This window comes from Camelus bactrianus, chromosome 16, assembly GCF_048773025.1.
Source record: "Camelus bactrianus isolate YW-2024 breed Bactrian camel chromosome 16, ASM4877302v1, whole genome shotgun sequence".
In the NCBI taxonomy this organism is placed as follows: Eukaryota; Metazoa; Chordata; class Mammalia; order Artiodactyla; family Camelidae; genus Camelus; species Camelus bactrianus.
The window spans coordinates 13,506,531-13,521,664 of record NC_133554.1 but is presented as its reverse complement, the minus strand read 5'-3'; the positions used below and the strand labels follow the sequence as shown (position 1 = coordinate 13,521,664).

At 35.8% G+C, this 15,134-nt stretch overlaps 1 protein-coding gene across 22 annotated transcripts in view; it reads right to left on the bottom strand.

Annotated features, from left to right (window-relative positions):
• The window catches only part of BCAS3 (BCAS3 microtubule associated cell migration factor), a 482,829-nt gene that overhangs the window by 314,143 nt on the left and 153,552 nt on the right, over positions 1-15,134 (bottom strand). For all 22 annotated transcript variants that reach the window (XM_074342661.1, XM_074342657.1, XM_074342669.1 and 19 more), the window contains exon 15: positions 2,080-2,344. In XM_074342661.1, the coding sequence (XP_074198762.1) occupies positions 2,080-2,344 (265 nt within the window). The remainder of the gene's footprint in view (positions 1-2,079; positions 2,345-15,134) is intronic.

Here is a 15,134-nt window from a genome sequence, read left to right as displayed (position 1 = left end):
ACACTTAATGTAAGTAATTATTTCTGAAGTAAAATTTCTTGCAAATGGCTGAAAATATGAATACCCAAGAGCTTTCAAAACTTTTTTAAAAAACTCTAAATAATTTTTTAAATAACTGTTTTAACCGAGGACTTATTACGAAAGATTTTCAACCTAGAAAATCATGGATCACTAGTTAAATATACATGAATAACAACTGTTCTTAAAAATATAATAGGGCCAAAGCACAAAACATCATCTAAGGAGAAAAATGAGGCACCAAATTCTTTGAGATAAAGAATTTCTCCCCAAGATTCTATTTACCTACATATTTTTTCGGTCTATATTAAAACTTCCACCAGAAAATATATACCTTGAATTGATTAGGTATTACAAAAGGATATGTGTTCAAGCAGCAGCTAAAATAAATACGGTTAGGTAAATAGGAAAAAGAATTGTAAGAATTGTACACGCATGTCCATAACAGCACTATCCACAAACGCTAAAAAGCAGAAACAATCCAAATGTCCATCAGTGAAAGACTGGATGAAAAACTGTGGTACATACATACATACAATGGATTATTATTCAACCTTAAAAAAGAATGAAATACTGATAGATACTACAATGTGGCTGTACCCTGAAAACACCACGCTACATGAAAGAAACCCAAAACAAACGGTCATATATTTTATGACTTCAGTTATATGAAATATCCATAACAGATAAATCCAAAGAGATGGTAAGTAGTTGCTAGGGGCTTGGGGACAGAAGGGTGGGGAATAATTGCTTAAAGAAAATGCAGTTTTTGCCTGGGGGGAAGAAAATACATTTGGAACTAAAGTGGTGGTTGCAAAATACTGTGACTGGACTAAATGCCACTGAATTGTTAACATCTAAATGGTTAATCTCATTTTACAAATTTCAAATCAATTAAATAAATGAGAATTGTCTTCTGGGGTAACCATAATCTCTCTATGTAAAATTCCATATATTTAAAAACCTAAACTGGTCATCTGTCAAGGAGAATCTGCAATACTCCAAATAACAAAGTGTCATCTAATGTCAACAAATATTTTCTTTCATTCTGGTAGATACAATCACTGATATTATCTACAAAGGTCAAAATTTGCATACATTGTAACCTAATTTTTGCACTCAAAAATGAGTACACATTTGCACCAAGAATTTTCAACTCTTCATTATACATAATAACTACACACAGAAACCACCCAAATATACATCAACAGTAGGATAAAGGATAAATAACTAAGTAGAAATATATTTTGACAATTAAATATGTAACAGCAATGGAAATAAATAAATTAAACCTACCTAAAAATACATGAATTAATCTCACCAACATGTTACATACAGAAGATGACTACACAAAAATATGCGTAATCCATAAAAAAAATAAACACTGTTGAAGGATACTTTCCTAGGAATAAAACTATTTTTAAAAAGTAAGGAAGTGATTACCCTAAAAGTCAGAATCATGGTTTGCTTTTATGGAAAAGGGGCACAAAGGTAGAGTTCTGGTCATATTTCATATGTTGGTTGGGATGATAGTTACACAACTGTCTGCTCTTAAGTTAAATTACTGACATACACGTTTTTGTTTTTCCTGCAACATATTGGGAGAAATCCCACAGACGGATATTTTAAAATAAAATGCAAATGATGCTCTAAACTACATGTGACTCATGACTATTCCTCTCCGACAATGAACATTTCTTCATGAACAACAGTACTGACTCTGGTTAAAAACAGTTTCCTGGGAAAGATCTAACAGATATGAGATTCAATCCCTAATTTATGAAAATAGTCTCAAACAAGATAGTCTATATATATGACATCAACGATCCCTTACAGAGTGAAAAGGTTAAGGAGTTAAAGTAGCATGGCAGTGATCACCATTACTATATTGGCTTCTGTATATTATAAATAAAAGAAATTAAGAATGGCCCCAAGTGGGCTTAAGATTCTTGTCTTTGTATGAATGAATTAGAAAAATGGGTTGATTTCATCCCAGATGGAAAAGTTACAGATAAAGGAAAGGAGGACTGTCGGGTACAGTGAGAGACGAATTCAGCTTACCATGCAGAGGTGACCCAGAAGGACTACTCGATAGACCTGGGACAGGGCTACAGCGACCTCCTTGCTTAGACGTTAGTTCTTGTTCGATCTCTTCCAGCCCAGCACTCTTCTGGAAACGGCTCATCCGATTCACGACTCGTGGTGACATGTGTGTTCGAACACAAGGCTGGCCACCATAAGGGTTGATTGGGAAAACGTGGGAAGTCCCCCGGAGTGTACTGACCACGACCCAGCGACAGTCATGGCTGAAGCATATGTCCTGTACCTAGAAATGAGATATGGAAAAACACCAAAATGATTGAAGCTATTTACATTTATCAAAGAGTATCACACATATTACCAAATATGAACAGAAATGCTTGCTTTGTTATTAAATTTACCTAAGTCAGGTTATAAATTTAAAGTATTTACTCTAAAGATTAGATACATGGATAATATGGATCAAAACTCCCTGCCAGGGATTTGATAAGGTCTAGAATAGGGAATCCTATCCCTTGCTGTATAGAGGGCCATGTCTGAAAAGAGGACCTAGACAGTGTCACCCTACAGAGCTATATTTGGGGAGGGGAAAGAAATACAAGGGTCATATTTATTTCTTAAAAGAAATCTGCCTTTTAAATAGCACAGGGCAGTAAAAATTAAGATACAGATTATATAGTGTAGGTGAGATTATTAACCCAATGATTCACTCAACAAATATTCATTGGGCACCATGCCAAAAGGTACTAGAAATGAAGTGAATCAGAAATAATCCCTGAGCTCACAGCATAACAGGAAGAAAAGGCATAAGAAATCTGCAAAAACATTACATATAAAAGTGAAATAACTGTCTTACATACAAGGCACAGTGGTAACAAAAAGGAAGGAAAATATGAAATCTGTTTGTGAGAGGTGAAAATGAGATGTTTGTGAAGGTAGAGGGTTAGGAATGGCCCCAAAAACATTGTCTGAATAGCTCTGGGTTCTGGAAATGGGTTTTGAAGTAGGATATGCTTACAGAGAAAGAAGAGATAGTCATTCCAATTTAGATATATTCAGATAACCCACCTTAGATAAAAATGCATAGATATAAGATGGAAATAATGGGCAAAGTAGTTCGGTTATGTCAGAAACAAGATGAAAGACAGCAAAAGCCAGAGCAAGAGGTGTAAGGAGTGTTTGGATTTTACTTAAGAAATAGTGGAGCCAAACCAGTCTGTCTCCCTTCTCCCTGCCTTCCTCCCTCTCCTTCCCTCTAAAATAAAGAAAAGGTAAACAAGAAAGGAAGAAAGGAAGGAAAGAAGGAAAGAAGGAAGGAAGGAAGGAAGGAAGGAAGGAAGGAAAAGAAAGAAAGAAAGGGAGAAAGAGAGAAAGAGAGAAAGGAAGGAAGGAAGAAGGAGAGAAGAGAAAAGAGAAATGAAATGAAATGAAACGAAAAAGAAAATTTTGGAAGAACGATTGTGGAACTAAAATGCAGGGGAGTGGACTTGTAGTGGGGATGCAGGTAGCTGAAGGAAAGTTAAGCAGAAGGTGCTTCAAGAGACAGAGATAAAGGACCCTGAAGAGAGGTGGGATACAAAAGAAAAAATGTCTCAAAACACTCTAATGACAACCCATATACCTATCAACAGATGAATGGAGAAAAGAGATGTGATATATACACACAGTGGAATATTATGCAGCCATGGGAAAGAAGGATATCCTGCTATTTGCAATAACATGGATGGACTTCGAACACACTATGCTAAACAAGGTAAGTCAGACAGAGAAAGTACACTATGACATCACTTGTACGTGAAATCCATGAAAAGGAAACCTATAAAAAACAGAGGTGGTTACCAGGGATGGGAGTGGGGGGATAAGATTGATGGGTACAAATTTCTACCACTAGTAAATAAGCCATAGAGATCTAATACACAGTATACTGAATATAGACAATAACCTTGTACAATAATTACGCAATGCAATAAATATGGCTAGAACACCAACCGTATTACAAAATATAAATGCATCAAAGTAACACACTGCACATCTTTAAATTTACACAAAGCTGCATGTCAAAGTTATTTAATTAAAAAAACACTTTGATAATAAAAAGCAAACAAAACAAAACAAACAAAAAACCGAAAAAAAAAAAGTAACAACTTTTATATCTGCAGTGGTTGGCAAACACTGCAGGGCATACAGTCTCTGCTGGCTGTTGGAACTACTCAACTCTGCCCTTCCAGTGTCAAAGTCGCCATAGAAAATACATGTAAATGACTGCATGTAGCTATGTTCCTTAAGAGCCTTTATTTACAAAAACAACTAGCTGGCTACAGACTTGATCTAGAGAAAGTAAGTCACTAAATTGATAAATATAACATTTATGAGGCACTGAATATAGTTTCAGCACTTTCAAATTAGCACATTGTATTTATTTCTTTTATCTTGATGTCAGTTTAATGGTAACAACCTGAACAAAAATGTCTCTACTTCTATACTTAAAAAAGAAAGCCAAGTAAAATCCAATATTGTTTTAACCATAGCCTCTAAAGACAAAGGCAAGTCACAGATACAGAAAGATTTCTACACTGACCAAATGATAATAATTTTATATTACATAAAACACTTGTCAAACAGAACATTAAAAAAAATTAATCCATACAACCAAAAAGTATGGTAAAATAAAGACGTTTGCGAGTAGGATTGAACACTTAAAAATGTATATGTGTATATATATAAATACAAAAAATACTAGCTATCATTGTAACAACATGAGCTAAGTAAAACTCAAAAAATCAAAGCCATTCTTCAATATATTAAATATACAAATAAGCCTAAATTCAGCTTAAAATCTTGACTAATATTCCAGAAATAGTCTACTACCAAAAGCTGTAAGTATTCATCAGAGTACAAGTCTCTAAAAAAGCCTGGAACAACTGAGATAAAAAAGAAAATTTTAGTCTTATACATCAAAATAAGATAATACTTCATTGCTAGACAAAAATTATCAATACATGGCTAAACACCAAATTCAACCACATGCCAGCCCATTTCAATTACTGTGACACATCCAAATGACACATTATTGTTATAATTAAAGAATCACCTGAAAGCTGACAAATTTAATTCCCAGGGATTCTAGATTTAGGAATAAAAAGTCATTCTGCAAGTGTTTGACCTCTGTACTTTGCCTACAATCACATTCAGCTTACAGGAAAGAAAGAGAAAAGGAAGGGGCAGGACAAAGTAAAGTGTAAATAGCAGAAGTAAGAGAAAAGAATAGAAACATAGCACCAGAAAAATTTACCATCATAATGTCGAATGCATTAACACAAGCCAGAATCAAATATATAAAGAAAAACGTCTTTAGACTTATTGAATAATTTATGTTCCATCCACAGTGGAACTAAACCGTGTTATCTAAAACCTTTTTCCATAACACTTATAATCAAGACCACTTCTTGGTCTGCCAATGAAAAGAAGTTTCCTTCTTTCATTTTAAGAATACTTCTGATATGAGGTGGTGCTAAAATCAGTATCAAGGCAAGAGGTGGAATTCCACCTAAATGCTTCCTTGGAAAACTGCTGTTAGAGAAGTGACTCTGCTCTGTGACCTTAAAGATACATCAGGATACATAAGTGAGCAGAGAAGAGTTGTTAAAGACATTGGCTGTCAAGAAACTAGAGAAAGTTTAATCCTTTAAATAACATTACAGATGATAACGAGTCACCCACCCACAAAATGCAGAATGGTATAACAGTTAACGTTATCAAACAAGTTGGACTCGGAACTCTCATTAGGACACTCATTATTATCAATATATAGCTTTTAAATAAACAAATGTCACAATTCTTAAATAATGAGATACAAATAAAATGCACAGAGTGCTTAATAAAATGTTTTGCAAATGTATATTAGGTTATATAATTTATTGTTCTTTAAATGTATTATTTGGCATATTTATAACATCTCACACTTGCTTCTTATTGTAATGATGTAAAATTTGGCTACTAGAAGCCAATTAGGCCTATAGAAAGCTATTATAGTTATTGGTTAAAATATGCTGCAGCTGTATTCCAGTAATTCTAATTTATACAAATATTTTTTGGCAATCTAAATCAATTTCATTGATTTAATAATCCAAAACAAAAATATCTGGGGCAACAAAAATCTAATACAGCAGACATACAATTATGTGTAACATTTTATCAAAACAAAAAACCCAAATGTATATTTAATCACCGAAACAGGTTGAATTAAAATTACATATAAGAGTATTTGAGCATGAGAATTAAGGTTACTACATTTAAGTGTCTAAGATACAGAAATTAGCATCAGACTAGGCTCCAAATTTATGCCCCAAATCTACCCCCCAAACCCAATTAACTAATGACAGCAATTTTAAAATTTAGGGTTATTTTAACATCCTAAAATCTAAAGTAGAGACTCTCTAACTTTAGCGTGTTAAGAAGCACCCGCGTTATTTGTAGGGCATACAGACCCTTTGGTGCCACCTTCAGAATTACAATTCAGGAGATGTCAGGAGGTCTTGGGGGAGATATGACCAATAAACCTGCAGCTTTAGAACCCTCGGATAATGACTGTGATATGAACCTAAAGTCTGTAAAATGGAGCTAGAAAAGAAAAATAAACTGACCCGAAATGGCAGTTCCCCAGCCCCATACCAAACCTTAGAAATCATATATAAGATATTTTTTTTTTTAATGAAGTAATAGCAATGATTTCCTAGGGGGTGAGTGGGGCAGAAGACTGACTGAAAAGGACAGGAGGAAACTTTCTGGGATGATGACAATGTTCTCTATCTTGATTTACAGTTATACAGATGAAACTAGTGGATGGCAAACCTCACAGCCAGTCTCCAACCTACACTCCCTCACCTGCCACCAGCACAGATGCTTCCTAAGTGCCTCCCACAGCCTTGCTTACAGCAGGTGCTGACGTAGTTACGATCAGCCAGACAAAATCAGGATGCTACTGCAGGACTCTGGGAAAGTATTCGCTTTCCTGATGAAAGGAATTAACATCACTGAAGCTGTCCTTACTCCTTGAACTCACCTTACTGCTTTGAATTCAGAAATGATGCCCACTAGAGTGGCAATTTATAAAGCAATCACGAGACAAAGACCAAGAGTTACTGAGACATTGTTGAGCAATTGTACCAAAACCAGCAGCAGCCTTCTTGTAAAGTGAGAAAAATAAATCCTGGGTTTTTTAAAGCCACTGTTAAATAGCAGTTTGTTTCTGTAGCCAAACCCAATATGCCTAATGTATTAAATTCCCTTTCCAAGTCTCTTTTTAAAAAAGAAAGAAAACTCAAAAGCAGAGAATCCTTAGATTAAAAAGTCTCAAATCCAAGAGTACTATACTTTCAGAAGCCTGTAAGAATGGCAATCAAAACCGTAAAGACAAATCCCACAGAGCAAAAAACAAACTAGCCAAAGTCCAAGCCATCAGACGAGGTTATGTTTAATGAAGAGAAAAATATTAAAAATAAGCTACCTGCATCAGAATTCATATACAAGTTCTAGAGACATTCCCAACTCAACACTTTAATAATTTCTATCAAGTTTGATAAATACACTTTCAGTAAAAATACTGTAACTCTGACAAAGCAACAAGGTTAATGCAGTAAGTTTGTACACACATGCGAGTAAATCTGGTGAAATCACATTTTGCAAAATGTTACAATTGGGATGAACCGGTTAAAGTGTACATGGGCTGTCTTAGTACAATTTCTTATGCGCATATGAATCTATGATTATTTCAATAAAAATTTAAACTAAAAAAGAAAAAAGAAAGAAAATGTGACACCTTGGAAACACCATGGGGTCAGCAGTGATAACAGAACTGGTTCCTGCTGCAGCCTGAACCTGCATAGAGACGAGGGTGAGGGGTGGCCCCTGGTGCCAAGGACTGCTGTGTGAACGGTGGCAGCGATAGGAGTGGGGCAGAAAGGAAGGGGCTGTTGAGCCCGGACACTCACTGAGCAATGGCAAGCAGCACCAATGCCCCTAGGGAAATAACCGACTCCCACACTTGGCCAAGAGAGAAAAAAAGGCTAACGCTCCCAGCTGCCCTCAGACTATCTGCAGGCTGGCCTCCCCTGTCACCAAGATAGGGGATAAAGAGAATGCCTGGCAGCTGTCACTGGGACAACCGGCATGGGCACCTTAAACACATTAGTCTACAGTCTCATGTAGTGGGAAACAGCCCATGTCCCTGCAGGAAGAAAAATACCCTGGAATGAAATGTAAGCACAGTTCACAGGAAGGGAGAGGAGCTAAGTGCCCTTGTGGGTGTACTATTGTTGTGGCTCATGCAGATGAATGTTTTACTGGTATTAATGGCTTAACTGATTGTAGTGACATGCTTGTAAGTGTCAGGGCGCATCCCCTGCCATGCAGATTGAGGCGAGAGTGAGACACGCGCCCACCAGCCTACCTGCTAGGCTTTCGGTTCCTTCCCACCTTCGGTAATAGAAACAACAGAACCCCAGGAGGGAAAAGTTGAGGTAGAGACTTAATGGCCGCTAAGGTAGTCAGAGGTGTTAACCCAGTACAACATCGCCACCTGCCTGATCCAGCGACCAAGTACACTGCCTGTTTTAGATGGCAGCTACCAACCTGCTACCAAGTCCTTATAGTTGAGCAACTGGCCCATGGAGGCCTTGTGAATTTCCAGACTCACAATGGGATGGGTCGATCCAAATCTGGTGATGAGCATGATGGGAAAGGCACAACAGGGCTTGATAGCCACATGGGAATGGTATATTCAAGAACATGTTCCAGACTGGCCCTAGCAGCACCCTGTTTTTACAGCTACTTTATTTTTACAGTACTGCCTGAAGCAATGCCCCTGGCTCAACAGGCCCCTGATTCACAGAGCTTCCTTTAAATGCCTGATTCAGTGACAGTTTGGATAAGATGAAAGGTGATGGTGTCCACTGGCCCAGGCTAGCCGCACAGCACCAACAAAAACCCTGGAGGGACAAATGTAAGGACCAATCAGCACAGCAGGATACTGGAAAGCTGTCCCCTGCTTTAACTGAGGGGTCACTCTAACTGTGGGCCAATCACACCCATTCATTAATGTATTATCTATGAATGTTCTTATGCCACAAGGACAGAGGTCATACAGAGAACATAAAGAATGCAGAGTATAAAATATTTACTGCCTGGCCTTTTAAAGAAACAGTTTGCTGATTCCTGCTTTAGACAATACTCCAAAGGACTGCAAATGTTATATTTATACTGAAACTTGGGCAGAAGCCAACAGCCTGGCCAATGCTCTGGTTTGACATGAGGTAGACTACATACTGGCAGATTACAGATGCCCCTCGTTCAGGACCATGAGCTGTGCAAGCAAATAATAGCTGGTAACTGAAGAATCCGGGTCACTAAGGCCCAAGGTAGGCTTCCACCCACTGATGAGAGTGACTGGAATCAAGCTGCCCTGCGCTGCACAGTGACTTCCATCTAAACCCATCAATGATAATCTTTGTCCCAGGGATTATCCACTGTTTCGTATCACTCAGAGTATATACAGTGTCGTAACTGAAAAGCATAAATATACTACAGGTGCTGGGGTTTAGCTGTTTATCTCTTAAGACAATATCACTGACAGGGCTGCTCAGATATTTGCCCCTTTTTTCCCCCTTACTTGTTCTATCAAATGCTGAGAAAGTGTTATTAAACTGTTTTAGGTGCATATACATTTTAATCTCCCTGATGTTTGACTCCTGAACATTATGAAATATCTCTGATAACAGGCTTTGTCTTAACTTTTATCTCACTTGATATTAATATAGCCAAATTTTCAACGTTCTTATGTTTATTATTTGCATAACAAATCTTTTCAGATGCTTTCACTATCCTCATATGAATATCTCTATATCCAGAGTGAATCTTTAACAGGTAATTTGTTCCTTCAGTCTGGAGTTCTTTAGATTAGAATACACTAATATTTAATATAATTATTTATATGGTTGACTTTTGGTGTACCATTTAATTTTATTTTCTGTTTCTCTCTGCTGTTTCGTGTGCCTCTTGTTTTTCTTTTCTGCCTTTACTTTTAAATTAATTGAACATTTTGTAGAGTTCCATTTTAAATGAAGTCTTGTCTTTTTTGGTGTAGCACACTGAACCTTAAAATAGCTCCATTTACCTGCTCTCACCCAAGCACCAATGGTCCATTATGCTATAGTTATTAAATGCATTACATGTACACAAATATAACCCCCAGAAAATGTTAAAATTTCTTATATAGAAATGTTATAATTTTAATATTTTTGAATATTTAAACATATGTCTTTAAACAAATTTGGAAAGTTTTCCAACTTTATTTCTTCATACTTTTTTTTTTCTGCCTCATTCTCTCTATATCCTCTCCTTCTACACAGATGGGGAACAACTTTACTCCAGGATGTATCATACACAGGGTCTCAACCATATCTGATTTGTATGATTTTGATGAAGAGATTGGAACTTTGGGGCTGATGACATTTTAAACAGACATTTTAGAGTTAGAGTTCATGTTGTAATGTGTTGAGACCTTCAGGGATATCTGAATGGGGTTAATGTATTTTGCACATGAAGGGATCCTAAATTTGAGGGGTGGACTGTAGTGAAGTAAACAGTGGCTCAAAAAAACACACATCAAGTTCCTAATCCCTAGGACCTACATATGGTACATTATACGCCAAAGGAGTAACTATTACCTTATATAACAAAATATGTGATTAATTTCTACACCTGGAGAGGTTATCCTGGATTGTCAGTGTTGACACTAAATGGAATCACATGTGCCCTTATAAGATCCATGGAAGACGAGAAGACATAGACAAGGGGGAAATGAGACCACAGAGGCAGATACTGGAGTGATGTGTCCATAAGGCAAGAAATGCTGAGAGTCACCAGAAGTTGGAAAGGGCAACGAACAAGTTCTTTGTTAGAACTCTGAAGCAAGGGTAGCCTTGCCAACAGCTTGATTTCGGACTTTTGGCCTCCAGAACTGTGAGAAAATAAATTTGTTATTTTAAGCCCCCGAGTTCACGGTAGTTTGTTACAACAACCACCAGAAAGAAATGTGCAGTAAATTTGTACATCATCCAGAACAATGTGAATTTTATGTTGTGGACGGCCTGGAACCAAGGTTGCCGAGTGGCAGAGAAAGCGCCTGTTAGGATTTTAAGAAACTGCCAAACTATTTTCCAGAGCAGCTGCACCATTTTACATCCCCAACAGCAATGTATGGAAGATCCAGTTCCTCCACTCACTGACTTTTGGAGAGTTCCTTAAAATGTGCTGTAAATACCAGACAACTTATATCTAACCGAAAGGGTTTCTCCTATGTTGTCTTCTCAAGGCTTCAGAATAGTGGATTTTATACTTGAAACTATGATCCAGTTTGAGTTAATTTTTGTATATGGGATGAGATATGGATTGATTTTTTTATGTAAATGCCCAGTTGGTCCATTACCATTGTTGAAAAGAGTAACTTTCCTCTATTTTGCACCTTTGTCAAAAATCAACTGTACATACAGATGGGAGTGTTCCTGAAAGTCACTGTAGCTTTAATAAGTCTTAATATCAGGTAGTGATAGCCATCCAACTTTTTCTTTTTCAATATTATTTTGCCCAATATAAATCCCATGTACTTCCATATGAATTTGAGAATTAGCTTGTCAATTTCTACCCCCAAATTTTCAAAGTCCTGCCGGGATTTCGATGGAGATTGTATTGATTATACAGATCAATTTCAAGAGAAATGATATTCTAACAGTATTAAGTACTCCAGCCCAAGAATACAGTTTAATACTCCATTTAGTTACGTCTTTACTCCCAGCAAGGTTTTATAGTTTTCAGAGTACAGTCTTATACATTGGTTACTATTTTAAAATTTTAATTAATTTTTTAAAAACTATCAATTACCAACTGTTTGTTGCTAGTACGTCATACCCTGAAGGCCTGTTAAAATCACTTATCAGTTCAAACTTTTTGGGTAGAATCCCATTAGATTTTCTACATGAATAATCACGTCATCTTTAAATGAACAGTTCTACTTCTTCCTCACTGGTACGATGGTGCTTCTTCCCCTGGTCTCAGACTTCTCTGCAGATCTGAGGGGTTCGCTCTCTGTGGCTTTCATCTCTGTCCTGAGAACACTACGATCTTCATCTCTCTGGACTCTTAGAAATATCTCACCACAGAGGGAGCATACTAGGCTCCAGTTGGGCTCCCCTTTCCTGTACCATGGGCTGTTTTTTCCTGAATTGACCATCAAATGCTATCAATAACGTTTTTCCCCTTCAGAATTAAACATACTAATCATACCATTTTGCAGGACTACTCTGATAAAGTAAAAGTAATACTTATCTGATGTGCAGATGTTTCAAAATAGTTTACAATTTATCAAAATTGGCATGTTAAGTATGAAAACTACTTGTGTCTGCTTGAGTAAGACATCACAGAAGTATACTTTAAAAAAATATTGTAAGGTTTTACTACGTATGACTTTACAGATGAAAATGAGGAATATTTTCCTAACTGCATATGTACTTTATGAGGAAAATTACTGTCAGATGCAGAGGATATCCCAAGTCATAGATCACAAAACAACTTAATTCAACATAATTAGATCCACATACTTGATTTTTTTTCTTTGCCTGATTAAAGCACCCTCAGAGTTCCTGGAAGATTCCAGAATGACATGACTTTAAAATATTCAAAGACAGACAGATCACGTGCCATGTAGATTTTATCATCAGTGTTAAATTTTATACATCACTTCAAGATCACTTTCAGAAGAAGCTTATAAAAATTAATTTTACGGTCACTGAGTTTCCTTAGATCTTGATGTTTGATGTTTAGAAATTTCCAATCTCCTAAATTAAAGGGTGTGACATAGAACAAACTCATTTTAATAATGTCTATTTGATTTTCCTACCTGTTAAATAGGAATGGCATTGGCAGTAGCAAACATTTGTACCCACAAACATTTGTCTATGTGCAGGGCACTGTTCTACGGATTAGAGACACCAAGAAGCTTAATCAAGATCTCTATTTTTAGGGTGGATATAAAGGAAAATTCAATGACAAATTAATGCTAATACAAAAGAGGTATCAAAAATCTGGGATATTTTGAGTATTAGAATAATTATTGGATGAATATAACCCACTTAATAAAATAGAAATTTATTAAATCGAATGATATATGTAAATAAAAGGAGTAATACACAGTTTGATGAGGAATGGGATATTTACATAGTTTTAAATGACTTCTCTTAACCCACTATCCACCCAGGGCACAGCATAGAGGCAGCAGTCTAAAATATCCTTCTCCCAGTCTTCTCCTGAAAGAAGTAATCTGCATGCTTTAAAAGCTGTTGCCTGAGAGTTCAGCTTCCAATCAGCCTGCATCTAGTTGCTGACTGAGATTCACACCACTTTAACAAAATAAAGGATAAAAATCATATGATTATCTCAATACATGCAGAAAAGCTTTTGAGAAAATTCAACATCCATTAATGATAAAAACTCAATAAAGTGGGTATAGAGAATGGACCTGAACATAATAAAGGCCATATATGACAACCCCACATCAAACATCATACTCAACGGTGAAAAGCTCAAAGCTTTGGCTCTAAGATCAGGAGCAAGACAAGGGTGCCCACTCTTGCCTTTTTTATTAAACATAGTACCAGAAGTATTAGCCAGATGACTTAGGCAAGGAAAAAAAAAAAACAATAAATGATTAAAAGGCATTCAAATTGGAATGGAAGAAAAAAACTGTTTCTATTTGAAGATGACATGATCTTATATATAGAAAACACTCAACAAGCCACTAAAACAAATCATACCACCAATATACCAATTCAGTAAAGCTGCAGGAAACAAAATCAAACATACAAAAATCAGTTGTGTTTCTATACACTAATAACAAACTATCAGAAAGAGAAATTAAGAAAAAAAATTCCACTTATAATTGCATCAAAAATAATAAAATATGTCAAAAAAGTTAACCAAACAGGTGAAAGATCTATGCACTGAAAACCATAAGACATTGATGAAACTGAAGACATAAATAAATGAAAAAATGTTCCATGCTAATGAATTAGATGAATTAATACTACCCAGAGCAATATGCAGATTCAAGGCAATCGCTATCAAAATTCAAATAGGATTTTTCACAAAACTAGAACAGATAATCCTAAAGTTTGTAGGAAGCACAAAAGACCCCAAATAACCAAAGCAATCAAACAATCATGACAAAGAGAAACAAAGTTGGAGGCATCATACTTCCTGATTTCAAACCATATTACAAAGCTAAGATAATGAAAACAGTATGGTATTAGGGTTAAAACAGATACTAGCAATAGCACAAAATAAGAAAGTAAAAAAAAAAATAAAAAGTACTATTAACAAAGAAAAGATTACAACTATCACTTCTACAGTTACACATTGTTTCAGAGTTCCAAGCTAATGTAACAAGAAAAATAAAATTTAAAACAGTCAAAAGTTATCAGAATTGTCAGAAAGTATGTTCTACTAACAAAATCTAAGAAAATTTTACTGAAAAACTAATGGATCTTACAACAGAGTCTAGCAAAGCAGGAAGATACAAATTTGATGCAAAACAACCAATAGTTTATCATACCTCAGCAACAACTAATTTAAAAATGTAATAAATTCCTAGATGCAAAAATTCTATATTTGATGATGTGAATTCTAACTGCATAAAAATGTAATTTGAATACAATCCAAACAAAAAAACTCCAACATAAACTTTACATAATTCAACAGAGTTACTCCAAAATGTATTTCAAAGAGAAAATGCCCAAGAATAGCTGGGGAAGCTTTTGAAAATGAAAAATAAATCAGACTATAAAACTAAAATACATAAAACAGCATCATATTGGTGAAAGGTAGTGTTTGATTTTTACTTTCTATTAGAGAAATTTCTGAATATACACAAAGTATAGAGATTGCTATAATGTACCACCAATATCAACATCACCGAGCTTGGATAATCATTAACACTTTGCATATTACGCTTAATCTATCTCTTTGTT